Source organism: Arvicanthis niloticus, chromosome X, assembly GCF_011762505.2.
Source record: "Arvicanthis niloticus isolate mArvNil1 chromosome X, mArvNil1.pat.X, whole genome shotgun sequence".
Taxonomy (NCBI): domain Eukaryota; kingdom Metazoa; phylum Chordata; class Mammalia; order Rodentia; family Muridae; genus Arvicanthis; species Arvicanthis niloticus.
This window is the reverse complement of record NC_047679.1, coordinates 103,596,855-103,617,333: the sequence shown is the minus strand read 5'-3', so window position 1 is coordinate 103,617,333 and position 20,479 is coordinate 103,596,855. Positions and strand designations below refer to the sequence as shown.

At 35.3% G+C, this 20,479-nt stretch overlaps 1 protein-coding gene across 1 annotated transcript in view; it reads left to right on the top strand.

Annotated features, from left to right (window-relative positions):
* The window catches only part of Tenm1 (teneurin transmembrane protein 1), a 748,830-nt gene that overhangs the window by 410,536 nt on the left and 317,815 nt on the right, over positions 1–20,479 (top strand). Inside the window, exon 7 of the mRNA XM_034485178.2 lies at positions 7,086–7,326. Within this exon, the coding sequence (XP_034341069.1) occupies positions 7,086–7,326 (241 nt within the window). The remainder of the gene's footprint in view (positions 1–7,085; positions 7,327–20,479) is intronic.

Genomic DNA, 20,479 nt, shown 5'->3' with positions numbered 1-20,479 from the left:
TATTAATTTTAAAAGAAAGAATTATAGTCACATTAATATGAAAAAAAGAAAGAAAGAGAAAGAATAAACTATACTTGTCCACTCTGTTTTCTTGCAAAACCCAAATTTCTTAGCTTTTTAATCTTCTATCCTCTAGTGGTAAATTGTAAGTTTGAAATTATAAGTGTCCACAGGCAGATATACTTAAGATTAACTTGTTAATCAGTGAGCCCTGTGAAAGTAACACTCATTAGCTTTAACATTCAAGTTTATGTACTAGCTTCTCATAGGTTATAAGAACTCATTATTGCAAGTGAATAATTTAATACTATAAAGTAGACATATGTGCTTGAGATTTGTAGTAGCAGCTAATACTAGTAATAAACCTCTCTGCCTCCCTTGAAGCCTGTTTCCTTTGATTTCCTCTCAAACCTAGGAGAATAGTTCAGAAAGCAACACCAAGCGGCACAACCTTATAATTAGCCTTGAGAGACCCGACAAAAGTAATTATAGCAAAAGCCTTTGATGTAATATTATTTGCACTTGTGCATTATGATGATCTTTATACAAATTCATTAATGTTGCTTCCAAAAACTCATCAAGGTAGTTAAATACTAACATATGCCAATAATCCCTTATTCAAAATATGTGGGATCTACCTGTTTCAGAATTTCAATTTTTTTCCTGAACTTACAAAGGCAACTCTACACACACACTGTACATTACATAATACAATGTGTTGGGTTGCAGGCCAATATCCTTTAATGAAATTCACTAATATTTTCCCAATCCAATGTATAAAACCCCTTTTAATAAAAGATCATAAGTGTGCTGAAACAACACCACTTTGGTCAATGTTTACCACCAGAAGAATTGGAAAGAAAGGCAACTGTCTTCATGATTTTTTTTTACTTCAGCCCAGTAAGAGATGCAACTTCTGATTCTTTATGGCATCTATCCAAAATGATAGGAATAGATGTGCCCCTTTTTGCAACATGCACGACATTGTATCCTTTGGGAAAAAAACAAATTTGAAAGAACATAATCACAGTATCACTAAAGTAAAGAGTGGTAAGTTTAATACATAAATATTGCTTTAAAAACTAATACTGTATCTACTTTGGTTAAATTTTCCAAGAGCAATGATATATTCGACATAATTTTAATACTGGTAATATTTTAAACATCCAATGAAATTATGTTTTATGTTCAGTTAATTCTGCTACAGCACTTGTTGTGAAAGCATTAATTTGTTCCCTTGCTATTGGGAAGCTTTAAAACAGCTTTTAAATTTAAGTCAAAATTTGCATTTCCAACCTATTAGAAACAAGCACTAGAAAAATGAGGAAAAACTGCATACAGTTGAATGCCACATGCAAATACATGCAGTGGCCATACCAAAACAAAGCACCATGCATTTTAGGAGCCCTCTCTATGCACAGCTGACATTAGAACTACTGTCCCAAGCAGATAACCCTCCTAGGATTTTCATTCTTAACTTTCTTTTTTATTTATCAATTACTTTATTTATTTAAATTTCAAATGCTACCCTCCTTTCCAGTCTCCCCTCCACAATTCCCTACCCCATCCCCCTTTCCTTTGCCTCTATGAGGGTGCTCCTCTACCCACTCACCCACTCCTGCCTCACCTCTCTGGCATCCCCCTTCTCTGGGGCATCAAGCCTCCACAGGACCAAGTGCAACCTCTCCCACTGAGGCCAGATAAGGCAGTCCTCTGTTCCATATGTAGTGGGAGCCATGGACAGGTTCATCTATACTCTTTGGTTCATAGTTTAGTTCCTGGGAGCTCGGAGGAGTTCTAATAACTCACTGTTTACAACCATACAACACTCATTTTCACAAATAGATTTCAAATATTTTTGAAAATAAAATATCATACTTGGTTTGGCATTCATCCATTTGTTAATTACCAATATGTATAAAACTGTTAATCACTTATAGTAAATCTCTTTCTTTAAATATGTCACTGATAGTTTCGGGAGTATTGTACTCTGTATTAGTTATTCTGTTGCCATGACAAAATACTGGACAAAAACGACTTAGGAAAGGATTGCTGTCTTACAGGTCCTGGGGGTACAGTTTGCTATAACAAGGAAGGCAGAGCAGTACAAGTAGAAGGTGACTGGGTACATTACTTCCATGGTCAATAATTGTAGAACAATCAATAATTTAGCTTAGTTCCATTTCCACTTTTCATGAAGAAGAGGGTGCAAGTCTAAGAAATGGTACCAACTACAGCTGGGATGGTCTCTCCCAAATTAACTTAATATAGATATCTCTTCACACAGATTGTCCACTCACTTGTCTTTTCCATGATACTAGATCTTGTCAAGCTAAAAACTTACATTCACTACCACATGCTCCAACATAGTTTTTAAAGAATTTTCACTTTGATTTTCGTAGTATAATAAATTTTAGAAATGAATGCAATGCCTTCTTGCAGAACTCAATGTTAATGAAATATAAAAGGCAAGACATCCTAGCAGAGATATTGTGATTCCTGCTGAACATTTATCCAGTGATGATCCATATTAAGCATCATCTGCAAAACAAGTAGGGGACGATGCATACCACCTTCTTACCATATAGAGAAAAAAAGTGCTTTTTTTAAAAAGCATATACTTCTACCAACAACCTGGCCACATGTAAAATATCTTAGATCTACAGTTTAGAGTAATTTCCCCACTGAGAGATTATTTTACCAAGTTATTTTAGGACCTCAAACCTGAAATTGGTTCATTTCCACGTATATTATATGAATTAGACCTTGCCATTTGAAAACTTAATTTACTTTTAGAAAGCTTTAGAACTATGTCTGAACATTGATATTTGTGTAACCCCCTGTAGCCCCCAATTTTGCTTCTTTCACTTGAGCACTGGACTGCATGGTTGCCAAAAACATTTGGAAGTGAATGCATATGACTCCAAACCTGACAGAATTAGTGCTCTAGAGCTCCTAACACTGAACACTAATGTATTTTTCATTACTGTTTAATGTTGGAAAATCCCGTTTCACAGAGCCCAAGGATTAAATTGCTTTATTTGGAGGAAACAAGTGTATTCTACATCTTTTTCCTGAGGCGAGAAAAAAAAAAAGAAAGAAAAAAAGAAGAAAGAATATGAGATCATTTGCATTTCATAAGGGTTAAGGTCTGCATGTAGAAAATTAAGTGTAACATTCCAAAACTGTGAAAGCATTTAAAAAGAAAATATTAACATTATGAAAGACTTTGTATATGAAATGTTGGAATAAAAATAGTAAAATTGATTGTTATATGTACATGAGTAAATATGCATATTTAATTATACACATATAGACATGTATTAATATTCACATATATAATTATGGTTACTGTACATAGCAATGCTACCTTCAGCAGAAGTATTATAACATAATTTGTGATTTTGGAATGACTATGGTTTTACCACTATTTTTAATTGGTGATATACAAACATTTAAAGAAAATTCAGCAAACCATAAAACTAGATGATCTTGAGTGATTTTCGTTTTGAACACCACCACTGAATAGGAACATTCTTTTGACTATCTTTCATAAAAGAAGTATGGCATAGGCTAGTAGATGTCATGTGTTTGTTTGGAGGTGTTCTAAACTTGAACTCTAAAATAAAACTTCCTCTGTCTGTAAAAAACCACAACGGCTTCTTTTTTTTCTCTACATCATTAAATGCTTTCTTACATATGATTTTAGGTGGCAAATCTGTACTGTGACAGTATTCCTCTTCACACGTTGTGAGATCATTGCTTAAAATGCTTCGTTTCACATAGTATTGTTCTTCCCCAGGGTCCTAAGAAAAGACTTTCAATGAAGAAATGTACCTATCTATGAGCAATCAACTAGATATTCAGTAGCTATGCATCAGAATGATAACCAAAGAAAACACTACAGGAAATTCTTTAGGGCCCATGAATGAATCAAAATCATTTCTATCAGTCAATCCTTTGGGACCTTGCTTTATACCAGTACTGTACTCCATGGTTTCTGACATATAAGAGAAGTCGAAAATGACACATCACTAAGAAATACATATTCTGGGAGAAAAGACATACTCTATCAAATGAATACCATAGTATAGCAACCTCAAAGGCTAAACTTATATTAAGAACAATAAATGTTACAATTATAGAAAAGGGTCACATTCATTTTCTAAAATAGTATAAGGAATCACCACACAGGTGAATTTATAACAGTTTATTATGATGGGTAGTGTCAATTTTCAACTTGATAGGCTCTAGACTCACCTTGGAGATGAGCCTCTGGCCTTGACTATGGGGAATAATCTTGTCTGCACATTGATTGATGGGGAAAAAGTCATCTTAATTGCCAAGGCACAAAACTGCGGACTATATCAGATCAAGAAAGCAAGCTAAACAATAGCTTGCATTCAGGCATCCCTCTGTTTTCCAATTGTGGATGTGATATGATAAATTGCATCAAGCTCCTGCTCCCTTGACTTCCCCACTATGGTAGATTATCCTTTGAACTATGTCTTAGGGTTTCATTGCTGTGAGGGGACACTGTGACCACAGTAACTCTTATAAGAGAAAACATTTCATTGGGGCTGGCTTACAGTTTCAGAGGTTCAGTCCATTATTATGACAGGAAACATGGCAGCATGCAGGCAGACACTGTGCTGGAAGAGTTGAGAATTCTACATCTTAATTCAAAGGCAGCAAAAGCATACTGTGCTCCTCATTGGCTGTAGCTTGAACATACCAGACCTCAAAGCCCACCTCAACAGTGACACACTTCCTCCAACAATACTGAACCTACTCCAACAAGACCTTATCTCCTAATAATGCCATTCGCTATGGGCCAAGCATTCAAACTCATGAATGGGGTGGAGGCATTTCTATGCAAATCACCACAATTGTAAGTTAAAATAAAATATTTCTCCTTTGACTTGCTTTTGTCAGAATATTTGATCATATCAAAAGGAAAAGAAACTACAATAGTGGCTGACTGAACAAGTCATTTCAACTCTCCAGGCCTTGGGTTCATCATCTGAAGCTAAACTACGAACTCTGTGTTCTTCTCATTCTTAACATCTTCTTCTAATGCAGTTAGCACAGCACATAGTCATCAGCATATTATCTTCATCTCCATCTTATAGCAACCAAATCAGTCAAAAAGGATATTAGATAATAGACGTATTATAAGTAACAAGTTCAAGTTTGGGCATGAAAGAAACTGACTCCAAGCCAAGTTTGCCATTCCTCTAAAGCCTGTGCTCCTTTATAGCATTTAGCCATCCACTACCTTTCACTCTATGTTTTAGAAGTTACAGTAATTTAGGAAAGAAGCAGGCACATAAACATAAATGAAACATTTAGACAATGTACAAGATTCTGTGGCTGTGAATCATAAGGAAAAAACTGTATAGCCATATCTGTACCATGGTACTGGCCAGAAAATCATATGTGAGTTCTATTCATGGTTAAACTATTAATTTGCTTTGGTTCCTAGACAACTTTCTCATCTGAAAAATGAAAAAACCTACCAGGTCCTTTGTGCCCAAACACTTTATGCTTCCTTGAGTCCAAACAATGCAAATCATATTTCTGTCTATGTGATTATGAATATGGATGCAAAAGTTTAAAAATATTAAAGAAATGTTAAGTACTAGTGAGGACATTTTAAGATTTATGGGTTTGGGATTAAAAAGACAGTACTGGGGTAGTTTACAAATTTCAGGGATTGTTTTAAGTAGAAAAGGATAACTGAACCCCCTAGTAGAATCTGTAAATAAAATAATCATGGCTCTTTCCCCTATCTGTCTTTTGTGCAATTAATATTTTCATACATTGAGTTTATTTAAAAGAGGAACCACTTGTACTAGAAAATTCAGCCAAGAATTTGTCATACTTTTGCTCCTGGGATAGTATTTTTTCTTTTTTGATATGAAAACCAAGCCAGTGTTTTTAAAATTCATGTCTGAAGTAGAAGGATTGAAAGAAGTGATTTTTTTCTCTGATCAGTCCCTGCAAAGTGGGCCTCAGAACACACCAGCTGAGCCCTCTGTTAGGCAGGGAAAGCCTCTGGCATTTTTCTGCTTTTCAATTCTGTCATTGGGGAGGTGGGACAAAGCCGTACCATCTACAAAGTGTATCCAGAACGTGCTGGTGTTACAAGCTATCACTTGACATCTATTATGTTCCTTCTGTGGAAGAGGGGTAACTATCTGCTACAATAGTGATTTCTTTTCAAAGGGCTTTAATTGGGGTATTTCTCCTGGGCCAGATTCTAACTAACTTTCTTGATATGTGCCTGCCTAGACAGCAGTAAAAAAAAAAAAAAACGACCAAACAATAGCAACATCAGGAGTCTGAGGACCTGTCCCAATCTGCCCCCTCTGCAAACAAGCAGGAAAAAAAATCTCTCCATTGCTGCCTAGGGTGCTGCTAACTTAGCAGAGCTCCTAAAATGGTGTCACAAAAGGCAAGGTGTTCAGCCTTTGCTCTGCCTAACCATGAAAATGCATATAGTAACCAGAACAAAGTCCCCTTAGTCTGCCTTTTACAAGGAGCACTTTGAGGTGTTGGGTTGGTGAAGAGATTAGTTCCACGAAGTTGAGTTACACACTTGTGAACTATTTTTTCTGAAGTATGGATTTACTCCTGTGTAGGCAGGCTAACATCCTTTCCTGAGATAAGTCAGAAGGTGGCCTTATATTTTTATTTGAAGTGCAGAATGATTTTCCTCACAACGAATTTGTGCCTCTCACTAGTATTTTCAGAAGTGTGGGTTTTTTTTTTCCCAACTGATGGAAATCATCTCCTCTCCATTCTCTAGCCTTATATCTATTTGACGACAAATTGTGTGAGGTGGCCCCATTCTTTTAGCTGGTGTATTCCTGAAGAATTTACATGGAAACGCAAGTATGCATGTTTTACATTTCATACACTTGCTGTGAAAGTGTTTTCCTAAGTGACATTTTTACAGATGAACTTCAAACTTTTCTTCCACCCCACAGGTTATACTGTCTGAAACCCCAGTGACTGTGTCATGCTGTTCCCAAAACAGAAGAATAAGTCCTTATTTGCTGTTTTTCTTCTCTCAATTTTAGACATGCAGAACAGCCCACACAACCAGTTCACCTTCAGACCCCTCCCACCACCACCACCTCCTCCACATGCCTGTACCTGTGCCAGGAAGCCACCTCCTACAGTGGACTCTCTACAAAGAAGATCGATGACTACCCGCAGCCAGCCCAGCCCGGCTGCTCCTGCTCCTCCAACCAGCACACAGGATTCAGTTCATCTGCATAACAGCTGGGTCTTGAACAGTAACATACCACTGGAGACCAGGTACTTAAACTATTACTCACCCTACTATACTTGAATATTGACAGAGGATGACTTAATTGATTGTAGGAACTCCTTTCACCAGAGATAATTATCTGCAAAGAAACACAAACATGAAGGCAGATCCCTTGTAGGCACACAAGGAATAATGATTCGGGCACATTCACAAACATCCTTATAAATGTATGTATAAAGATACAATCCCAGTGTATAAATACCTCATTTTCAGACACCCACCAAAACTGAAAGGAGGAAATTATCTGAACTGTTACTGTAGCCTTAACATGAAAATCAATTGTGTTTCAAGGAATTACATGAATAAAATAAATAAATAAATAACAACAAAAAAAAACAGTTGGAAGAATAGCAGTCATTGCCATGTTGTTTCTTATAATAATCATTTTGGAAGAAAGATGCCTCCTAATAGTTTAAAAAGGGTTTGCATAAAAAAAGGAAATGCATCAGTAACTTGAAAATTGTATTCTAGTAGCATGATTTTTTGAAGGCACTGTTTTTCTGTCATGTCACATATCTGAGTTTCTAAATAATTCACTCCCTAAGATTTTATTGTGAGAAAATTTCTAGTCCTGTACAGCTCTGGGTCCTGTGAACAGGAAAGGCACTTTGGCACTAGGTAGTATTATCTGAGAAGTCACTCACTATTTCCTGTCATTCTTTAAAAATGTACAGTTTTTAAAGAAGGCAGTATAGCTCAGTAATAGAGCACTTGCCAGTCATTCGGAAAACCCAGAATTCAATCCCCATCATCACATACCCAAATGCTACTTTGTATTAACATAGGAAAAATATAAACTAGTAAAGCATAGTGTTCTGTTGTCAAATTCCAGGAGTTCCTGTTGACTTCTTTATGTCTTAATTATTTTTGAAAGACAATTTTATGTAAACAACATTCATAATATATCAGTCAATAAACAATGTCTGGCATGAACTTCTATCTTAATATCCTCTGGGAATCATAACAGAAAGGGAGTGACTAATAAACTCACATTATGAGGTTTTCCTCCTTAGTAGCATATTAAATTAGAGGGCATCAGCAAGTATCACCACTAACACCCTGAAAGTGCTGTGGCCTCAATCCAGAAAACTGTATCCTTTACCACATACTTGATTAAGATGTTTTATAAGCCACTCTTATGCTACTTTCCAATAGAAAACACAGTGGTAGTAGTCAACACCTAAAGTGAAGACAACAGATTTTGGATAATAGTAATGATAAAGTTTGTGCATTTTTTTTTATTATTGTTGAGAATGTCATACAAGTGTATGTGCTTTGTGATAAAATCTAACTTTTATTTCTTCCTTATTCCTTTCCTCATCCTCCTACCCCTTGTTCCTCTTATTATTATTCTAATCAAAGGGAGAAAATGTATAAAGTGAGAGAAGTAAAGATTAGAGGAAATCTTCAGGGGCAGGAGAGATAGCTCAGCAGTTAAGAGAATTCTCTGTTTTTCCAATAGACCTGGGTTTATTTCCCAACTCCAAAGTCGCTCACAACCATGGGATTTGATAGCATTTTCTGCCTGCCTTGGACACCAGGCACATTGTACACAAACGTACATGTGAGGCCAAACTCCTAAAGTAAACATATAAAATGAAAAAATCTAAATAATAATAGAAATCTTTATAGTTTTAAACAGAAGTATCTTTCTCATCCTCCTTTCGACTCATCTGTGGGGCTTGCTATAACTAAGGAAACAGTGGGACAATATGTTTAACTAGCTGTTCTGTCAAATACCACAGTTCCTTCCTCGGGAAGACAAATAACAGGAAATCTGGAAGGAGGGTGGAGACAGGCTCAGGCAAATTGAGAAATAAAACTATTCTTATTCGAAATGTACATCTAGGCATGTTTGTACAAACTGCACCCACGGACCTTCTGTATCTGTGCAAGGAATGTATTAATTGGTCTCGGTTTCCTAAAATGTAGAGACAAACATAAGTTCCCATGTGATACTGAGAAGAGAGCCTTTTTAGTCCATTTGGAAATATATTCAGCATCAGAAAAAATGAAGTTAAAAATACTTGGAAGCCTTACTGGCCTGATTAACTAAAGCTTTCCAATTTTATCCTTGAAAAATATTCATTACATGCTTAGTCAATAAAGGGTAAGAGTGAGTGCATAGTAACTTACGCACAAGCTAGATAATAGGACCTCTTAGAGCCTTTGCTTCATCATTTGTAAAAATAAACACGAAATTGCCCTAGGAGAAAGCACTTAGGCTCTGGCTTCCATTAGTAGTACACCCCCGAAATTGCTCACCATGATCATGTGTTAAAAAGAACAAAAAAAACTACAATAAAGAGTATGTCATACATTGTAAAACACTGTACATTTGAAAGGTGACATTTTTATCCCTACTAAGTGGTTGCCTGCCTTTGTTTGTGTATCTCTAGTAAAGGAACTGACTAATAACTGAAACATTCCATTCTATCTCAGACAACTACTCAAAGATTCCTTTTTAACCAAACTTGAGCACTTCTAAATGCCTATTATTACCCCTTATTTAAGTTTAGGAGCTCACCAAATAGAACCCCTCTTCACCTTCACTATTTATGAGTCAGTTTGCTATATATTTAAAGCTAAATATCTCCCTAATTACTTCATATGTTCCTCTTATTTCTGGGTTCCAACTTCCAATCCTGATATCTTTTTTTTTTTTTTTTAAAGCACATTCACTTTTTGCAAACTGCTCTTGGAATCTAAAGTATAAGGCTCAATGCGTCCTGAGGCTTATTAGTTTCTCTGGCTTCAGAGAGCAAAGGTCATTCGAGTTTCCCTGAAAAACACACATTTTCAATTGGATTTTAGTCCCTGGAAACTCGGGAAACACTGGTCAACACCCAAAGAAAGGTCAGAGTTTATAGACACATATTGCTGCTTTCTTCATCAAGTAGGTTTTTCTTGATGTTGGCTCTATTTTTTTTCTCTACTAGAGTGTCTGCTTTCACCACCTCACTACAGGATTGCATATGCACCTCTTAATATCCCTCACTTCATTCCCTCAGCTGCTTGTCTCATTGCTGTTTCATTTCATTGTGGTACTCAGGTTCGAAAGCCTTTAAATGGGAATTTGATTTGCCCAGGTCATCTCTTATGTACCCTGCTTTAAACATTTTAGCAAACCATGCCAGTTGGTCCCCCACTCCATTGAGACTAGGGCCAAGCAAAAAGCCATGTGGTTTTTAAGTAATAACGTGCTAAACACAAACCAGGCATTTGACAAGTACTCTCAAGGTATTCCTAAGATTACTGGTTGGGAAAGAGCTGGCAGCATATGACATGCCTCTTAAATAGTATTCTTAGTAATTACCTTGACTCATGTATCCAGAGCTCTATGCTATGGCCAGTGATCAAGCTGTCTCCTTTGTTTAACCATTATCTCTACTAATATTGTCTACTCTAATATCATCCATTTTGATGGATACATGACAAGGCTGATACATATAAACAACACTAGTAACTAAGTCTCTAAGCCTTTCTAATGAAGTCTAAGGCTAGATCATATTGTGTATAGTCTATAAATGAAACCTCTTAAGTTATATATTTGAAAACTGCAGTGTTGTTAGACTGAAGTTTCAGGGTCTAGAACCTTGTACTATTCTAACTTGATTTCATCCAGAATATAGACTATAGACTATAGACTATAGAATATAGAATATCACATAGCATATAGCATGTAGAATGTAGAATGCAAATGTAAAATATAGTATATAGAATGTATAGTTGCAGCTGAATTCTAATTCCACTGTGCAAAGTAGATATTTTGTTCTCATGATAATGGATATATGCAAGATGGTGAGATTTTCTTGTATGTGTCACTGATAAAATGGATATAGAACCAGTATATTGTCGGAGCTCTCTAGAATGCCATGGGAAATACTTCTGCAAGGCTGTCTTTAAAGTCGGGTAGGCAGCATACTACTACTAACATACAGTCCACATTTCTGCCTCTTATTCAAAGACATACCATAAAAGATCTTGCCAAATGTCTTGGTGATATCTACATATAGTATACCTACTTTTGCCCTGATCTGCCAATCCAATAACTGTTCAAAAAATAGAAAGCAAGTTTTGCATAACATGAATACCTTTGAGCTAATTTATACTTTCTTCTCAGAGTTTCTATCCTTATTTGTTTTTTGCTAACTCCTCAAAATCATTTTTAAAAAATAATTTGTTCTACATTAATCCCATGTTTTATACTCTTCTGTAAGGAGACTATATGTTTCCTTTCCATTTTCAAAACTAATGTCTCTGTTTACCATCACCAGTTTTCTGCCACATTTTACCTGTGCCACAGTCCATGAAATGGGTATGTAATCCAACCCACAGAACATCTCTCTCCTTTGGCATAGAATATTAATGTATTTAGAATAGTGAAATGATTTTGTGTATGTAGAACATCTGTGTGATCGTGCATGTATATATATATATATATATATATATATATATATATATATATATATACATGCACGATATATATATATATATATATATATATCCTTCTGTATTTGTGTGTGTTTGTGTGTGTGTGTGTGTGAGAGAGAGAGAGAGAGAAAGAGAGAGAGAGAGAGAGAGAGAGAGAGAGAGAGAGAGAGAGAGAGAGAGAACCATCTACCTTGTTTTATGAAACAAGGTTTTTCATTGGCCTGAGGTTTGCAAACTTACCTAGTCTGGAGGCCAGCATACCCTGAGCATCTGCCTCTCAACCTTACCAGAACTAGGGTAACAAATGCACACCAAGTTGATTGGCTTTTATTTTTATTTCTCCATTTTAAAATTACTTTTCATGTAATATATTTTGATCATAGTCTTCCCCTGCCCTAATTCCTCCCATATTGTCCCCTTACCCATCTCATAATCATTCCATGAAAAAAAGCAAAGATGAAATAAACAAAACAGAATGAGAGAGAGAGAGAGAGCGAGAGAACTACACCTGAGCCATAAAGTCAGCCAAGGAGTATGGTTGCTATCTGTAATATCAGTCTATCAAAGAAAACTGAGTTTTGCTCTCCCAGTAGCTATCAATTGCAAATAGTGGGCTTTTCTTTTTAAACATGAGTATTGGAGATAGAACTCAAGTCCTTGAATGTGTATAGCAAGCACTTTCTTAACTTAGCTGTTTCCCTAGCATCAAATGCTTTAATGAACTCCCAGTATATGCATTAATGTGTATTTACTGATGCTTGTTAGCCATATTGTTTAGGTCCTTTTTACAAAGAATGCTTGAAGTCAAGAAAGGACTCCCTAATCTTTCATTCTCATAGCAATTGCATATGTCTTTTTCTTTAGTCTGATTGTTCTATACATACAAAAAACAAAAGCAAACAAAAACAAATAAACAAAGAAAACAACCTTGCTATATTCCCTAGCGTTTTCTCAAGTCTTGGGCTCATTTTGGATGTGAATATTATTGGAATTATTTTCAGTATACGTTCTATACCTTTGTATCTCTGGTTCACATGCCTTTATTTGGGTATATGCCCTTCCAATATTGAAGCTAAATGGAGAAGATATAGCAGAGACACACAGGTTTCTGTCATTAACAAACTTTCTGATCTCCATTTTAAAGAGCCTCGGGATATGAAAAGTTACTACTGCACTTAAAAAACAAAACAAACAAACAAACAAAACCTCTTTTCCTAAAGTCTAAGAGTTTAGCTTCATGCTCTATTCATTAAACCCAAAATGAAATAATTTCTTTTTCAAAAGCTTTAACCTACAAATTCCTCTATATTTTAGCTACTTACCCACATTTCATTTACACTATCTTCTGGGATATACAATCTTCAAGAAGTTGAGAGTTTGCTATATATTTGTGTTTAGGTAAATAGTATATTACTTCTATTCACTATAAATTTCTCTTTTGCCACGTCTCTGCCTGTGTTGTAAGTTAACAGATATTCTATTTTATATGGACAAATGGCTCATTATAGACTTTCTGATCCACTACGTACAAGGTGATGTGTTATTGTATGTGTTCTTCAGCATCAACATGTTCTAGTTTCCTCGTCTATACAATAAAGACAATAGTAAAACCTATTTCATAAGGTTTATATGGATATTGTAAGAATTAAATAAACTAAATTTGCAATGTTTTTAGAGCAGCCATGAACCCAGGAAGCACTTGATAAATAGTAGTAATAATAACACCAATAATAATACAAAGACAAATTCTCCTCATTCCTTATCAATTTCTTCATCCAATTAAAAGACTTTTTTTCTTTCTGCTCATGCCCTCCCCCAAGGAAAAACATCCTTACTATACTGCCTTTCTGGACATTCTTTTACATAAAATATCCACTGTCATCACCTTATTCCAGTCTTTAGAGCCGTACTCCCTTTTTTTTGTATTTTTATGTCAAAAAACTGCATAGTTTAGTGAGACTGCCTTGTAATCAATGTCCAGAGCAGCTTTAGGATTGCTACCGGCTTGCCGTCAATCAGAGAAACAATGCCCTAACAATCCACTACATTCTGAATTGTACCCTGCTATGAACCTTTCCTTCCTTAGCTATCAACTGTTTTACCTCCTCTTCTAGCTCTTGTCTCAGCAGTGCCAAAACATTTTGGATGACCTATCTCTTTCAACCAAAGGATGGGCACATTACCAAATCAGAGACAGTTAATGATGCATTTAAGCAAATGTACTTCAACATCCCTAGACTAAGACAGTTAACATTGTCATGGCCTAGATATTACTGGCTGCCACCACCCTCAGTTCCTCTAAGTGTAGTATGGAGAAAATTACAGGCCTTACATTGTGAATTTGTCTCAAGAATTGAATGAAAAAATACTTGTAAAATATCTGATCAGAGTCAGGACCATAGAAAGTATGAACTACATATTATCATCTCCAATTTGGTTTAAGATGCTTGCGGGAACCAGATGACAAGGAGAGGAATTGAGAGTCACTATAGTTCAAAGAGCCACATTAGATTCAATCGGTTCTAAAAAATCAACTATTAATAAATATCTCTGTGTCTATGGCTTACTAAGCATATCTTGTAGAGTGAGGCATTCACCAAACACTTGCTGATCCTGGTTCTCTCAGGTTTCTCCAAGGATCTCTGTATTCCAGAACCTTATAGTCTGAAATTAACCACAACAATTTAAGTTAAAAGTGTAGCACTTCGGCAAACATAGTGTTCTTGATCCTTCTGCGTACATTGCTTTAATGTTTCTATGAATACCTTGGAGTGGGTACTTTTAGTATTACTATCCTCAATTGAGAAACGAAGAAACTGGTAAACATCAAGTTAAAGTGTTTTGTAAAGCACCACAATGTTAAAACCTAACAAGTCTACATTATATTTTTAATCTTAGCTATAGGCTTAGGAATTTCACTATGCATTACTGCCTTTCTATGACAGTGAAGGTAAAATAACATGGTGAATAATAATGAATGGTGAATAATGGTAAATATAATTCCATAATAATGTGTTATAAGCTATGTGATCCCAAAGTTAAAATACTTGGAGGCAATTGATCTAATTGATCCAAGGTGGAAATAGAGATGGCTAAGGAAGCATCAGGGTAGATCCAAAAAATGTGCAAAAGGAAACTTCCACACAGAAAATAGCTTAAAATCACTCTGTTCTTACATCACAAAGCTGGAGGTAAAAACTAGAGGAAAAGGCATTCTCACTCATGCACCTGCACACTCATTAGCCATCTAAGTCATGATAGCCTTATAGCTGCTGTTCTTCCTGTTATCCTCCCTCCCCGTGCCATGTCCATTTGAACACATTTGACCAGTTGTCAGGTATGTAGGAAAATGTGTTCCTTCTGATGCTAATAAGAGATAATCATTATGGAACACCAATGGTATGGCTCTTAGGCTGTAAATGAGAAATGGAAAGTTTAGGCTGCAGTCCCTGTTGTTAAACTGTTGTTTCTCTTTATCAAGGGGTTTATGCATAGGTATGCCATAGACTGCAATTCTGTGGTGATTTAATTGCTCTGCAGAAAGTTTATTTACACTGTGTCAACCTCACCTCCATCTCAATGTCATCATATGGCTTTGACTTTTCGCCATTTTTAATTAAAGCTGTCGAGAGTAGATTGTAGAAGCCACTAGATTTGGTGTTGAATTCCACTTACATAGTGTGGTCAAGGGCAATTTGTGGAATTCTAAACCTCAGTATTCTCATCTTAAAAATGGGCTCATTACTCAATTACATTCCTTTAACTATGACAAGGTTTGCTTTAGTACTTATATATGATCTGTACCCTCCTTTTAGTTTTCTCTACATTTTTAGAATCTCATATTTGTTTTCATTTGATTTTGCTTTCCTGTCTGTATGTTCCTCAATCTTCTCCACATATTCTTTGAGTTTATGTGGCCAGGCACACTTTTAAAATCTGGTTAAGTGGTTATTCTTTCTGTGGTACGATCAAAAAGCTAACCCACAACCTGAAAATCCTTCAGTTTCTCAACCTTCTCATGCCACTTCTCCTTTAAGGACAATTTTCACTATTATTGTTTCCCTTAACTATGCTCTTTCATGTGTCTCAAGTCAATTTCCTAACTCAGTTTATAGCCTCTTATTCATCAGAATATTTGGCTAAGTGCTAGTTCAAGACCATGGAAGTTTGTTTGCCCTGCTCCTGAAAAGGTAATTTATTTATTTTGAATAGCAACTATAGACCATAACCTTGATCTTCCACCAAAATAATCCCTACTTAAAATTTTTACTGTTAATTTTTCAGTGCTAGGGAGACCATGAGTTTAAGAAAAGAATAGCCACATCAGTTAATAAAGGCAATAAAGAATGATGTGAAGCAGTTATACCTGCCCAGAGAAGTGGGGGAAAGGTCTATTCATTTATTTTTAGCATATTCTGATAGATGACTATACCTTGGTATGACACTAATTGCCTTTATTGGCTTTAGGCCCATATGTAAAGGATTATTTTAAAAAAGAAGAACAAAAACAATTGGTGAATAAGACAGTGACTGGCAAAAACTAAAGAAAGAAGTTAAATCCGTGTGACTAATGCTTGTTAGCATACTTCTAGACCTAGTGTCTGTCTTTGGGAAAAGAAACATTTGGAAGAAATATTAACAGTGATGACAGTATTATAAATATCTTTGAAATAATACCTTTTACATATTAACCCATAAATATAAGCTATCTAGTGGTAATTTTATTTCTGTATTATAAACTACTACTAAAATCTACCTAAGATTTATCAGTAGGTTTTTTCCTTAGGATATTTGCAATAGAAAAATAGATTTACAGACATAATTTTTTCCTCCAATAATGACTTTAAAAAAACTTGGAATGTTCACATTCAGTGCTTAAATTCAACAATTCCTCATGTTCTGATCCTTGAACAGCACTAGGGTTAGACAAATCTATCTTCAGCCACAGATTTAAAGATTCATTTTAAGACAGGAAAATACTTCTAAGAACTAATCTATGACCTATAAATCCTGTTTACTACACATGAACAGGAATCAAGCAATATTTTCAGACTATAACAAATGATAAATATAGAATATTTTAAATTTAAATAAAGATAATTCTGCATTCTCAATACATTCTTTAGCTACTGGAAATGGAGCTTTAGTAATAAAGAACAATATATTGGACACCATTGTTGTCACAATAGTCTCATCACTTTGGTGACAGTATTTTTAAGCATGCTTTTAAATAAAATATTCTCAAGTTCATCTCAAAATAAAACCATAAGTAAACATAATTTGTTATATTTTATAAGGAAGAGGAATTTCTTCCAAGATGAGAGGAAATCTAATTTTATATGGAGATTTATTTGGCAATCCAAATGTAAATGTAAACAGGTGTTTTCGGGAATTTAAAGAGGTGAACTGCTTGATGTAATAATATATGAGCAAAACAACCAAAAATTCAAATGTAGACAAATCAATCTCTCTGAGTTTTTGCCTTCCCTCACTGTATATCTGCATACTTCCCTACTGAATTCAATATTTAACACAAAATGCCTGATTTTCAGCAAGGGAGAAACAGCTTTTAACAATTACTCCACTCCAATGTTATTTGATTAATTATAATAAATATGTTCATTGTCATATCAAGTTAATCGACACTTTTGTGATATATTTTCTTGCATGTAAGGAATATATTTGACATGCTAGAAACACAGTTCCTTTTAATTTTCTCTACAGAAATGGGGGGGGAGTGAGTGCATGCACATAGATATCTGTGTTTCTGTGTATGTATCAAAGAAATTCTGCTGAACATCACCCATTGGGAGAAACCAGCTGGTTCTTTATTAATCCACAACACAAAAATGTTTGTGCTCTAAAAGCAGAAGATAAAATCGGGTTAAGTATTCAGATCTTTGAACCATCTGAAAGCTTGATACTGAGTATTTCATTTAAGAACTTGAAAGCTCAAAAAAGAATTGCCCCCTTTGGCAAACAGATAAGCAAATAAGCAGTAACATCTGCTTCTCCATTCTATTAAAAAACATAACAAAACAAAACATAAAACCCAGCTTTGGTGTGAGGGTATAAGACGATGCATAATGAAAGACTTTAAATGGAAAACTGTTCATTATAAATGCGATGATGGATTAAATGCAATGCAGATGACTTTTTCACAAATTTCGTCAGGTAATTATTTTTTGTCTACCATGTTTCAGTACTGTTCCTAATTGCTAGGATTACAACATAGTACACAATGAAAGAAAAGCCTACCTTCAAAGATCATATATTCTTGTTGAGAGTATAGTCTTTTCTCTTAGAGAAGTGAATAATAGTACCAGACTTGTGGACTAAGTAGATGTGATCTGGAAATAACTCAAGGAAACTTTTCCCCCTTTACTTGTTTTTACATTTGTCTTACTTAAAACTGTGTTTACAAAATCTCTTAGACTTTTAATTTGTGAACAGCAGAAATGAATACTCATAACTATGGAGCTTTGGAAATCTAGGATCAAGGTAAAAGTGAGCAGTGGATGGTGAGGACCTGTCCTTCATAGATGGCATATGTTGCTATGTCCTTCTCTAGGGGCATTTGTTCTCTTGACTCTTTTTTTTTTGCAAGGACATTAGTATTCATTACCTAACAATTGTCCAAGTATCATACCTCTTAGTCCTAACTCATTGGACATTAGAATTCAACATACAAATTAAAGAAGACTAACATTCAGGGTATACCAAATTTCCTACCACAGCTTTCATTTGAAAATATCTTATCTTTTTTTATAGCATTCTGTGGGAGTAGTGACACATGCCTTTAGTTCCGGGTCTTGGAAGAGGGCAGGTAGATCTCTGTGAACTGGGGGACAGCCTAGTCAATATAGCAAATTCCAGACCACTGAAAAGCACATAGTCAGACACTGACAACTATCACACCAAATTTTTGCAGGATACATGAAAAAGTAGAATGATTGAGAGTAAACAAAAGAATATATGTAAAACCAGGAAGAGAGGTTAGTAGAAAAAAGATAACAGTTTTATTCTGGAAATATCCAGTTTTTCATCTAATTAATTATTGAAAATATTGATCTAGGTCCATAAGAAGAGAGAAAATGTCTATGTCTTTTTTCAGTCTCTGTGTGTACATGTGAATATACATGTTCAAGTATACGCACATAACTGTGTGTGTGTGTGTGTGTGTGTGTGTGTGTGTGTGTGTGTAAGTCAGAGGAAGATCATAGGTTTGAGTCTTCACTTTCCACCTTGTTTGAAACCACATAGTTTTATTTTTTGCTAGTGTATATGCCAAGTTGACTGGCCTAAAAGCTTCCAGCAATTTTCTTGTCTCCACCTGCTAACTTGCTGTAATGACAATCATTGTTTATGTGGGTTCTTGGTTTTGAACTCATCTATTAATCCTAGCATAGCAAGTGCTTTCCTCACTGAGCTACCACTCCATTGATCATTTTCTGAATGCCTGCAGTGGAAAAAACATTTTATCACATTTGGGTTTTTTTTTTAAACCAATAGTTTTAAAAGCTTAACAACCATCCTCTATGTCACTAGGTATGATATAGAGAATCTAGTTTAAACCTAAGTGTTTCTTGGCTAGGTGTTATAGCATAGAACTGTAATTTTAGAATTCAGGAAGCTGAGGCAGGAGGATTTCCATGAGTTGAAGCCGACTTTGTATAAATAATGAGTTCCGAATCACTCCATGCTACATGCAGACTGAGAATGTCTCTGCCTCAATTTAAGAACACAAGAAGCAACCAGAAATCTTTACAACAACAAAATTTGGGGGGAAAAACGAGGAAAAATTATATATTGTCTGATTCTAGAGCTCACCTATGATAGGCATGAGTTTCACAGATAGATATAATAATGAGTTTCTGTGAATGATGCATGACATCTTGGATATATTAAAATAGTTTAATGCAAGAATGAGAAAACTAAATTCTGAGAATACTGATATAAAGGTCTAAAGGAAAGGACAAAATTGCTGAAAAGGAATAGCCTAAAAATATAGAAATGAAAGGAGAATTATTTCAAGGCAGTGGTAATCACAATTTTCAAACGTTAGAGATGAGTCAAATTAAATATGGATGAGAAAAAAGACCTTTGACTCTGACCATTAGAAGTTTAAAGCAGCCAGTTTTACTAAAATGGTGAATAAGAAGTGGCACAAATTTGTATTATAAAGTAGGACTATGGAGGCATCTGAGAAACATCCCATGGTTGTATGTGGGATGGCAGACTGACCCAAAACTGAATCAAGGTAAATTACTCATATACATTGAGATGGAAAATAGAAGGAGAATTACTTTCCATAAGTAGGTCTTTGGGCGTTAGAATAATTATTTATTATAATAATGAGAGGTAAAAAAATAAGAATATCAGAAAAGAAAATAAGAACATGGAAAAAAGTACAGGTATGACCAAGTGGCTGTAAGGAAGGAGCACAATCCTATACAACAGTTAAGGCATCTAAACCTCTCAAAGGGTGATGTGGTGATGATTGAGTTTGAGAATTCCTCCTTTGCCTATCTACAAAACAATTGCTTTTGTCAGTATCATGGTAGAAGAAGGTATTAAAATCCCCCTCCCTTACTAAAAATCTGCTGTCAAACTTAAATCATATATTCCCAAAGGCAAGCAACTACCTTGCCAAGTCATGATTATAAGCCATATTTCTTTCCTCCATCTGACATACATACACAGAAC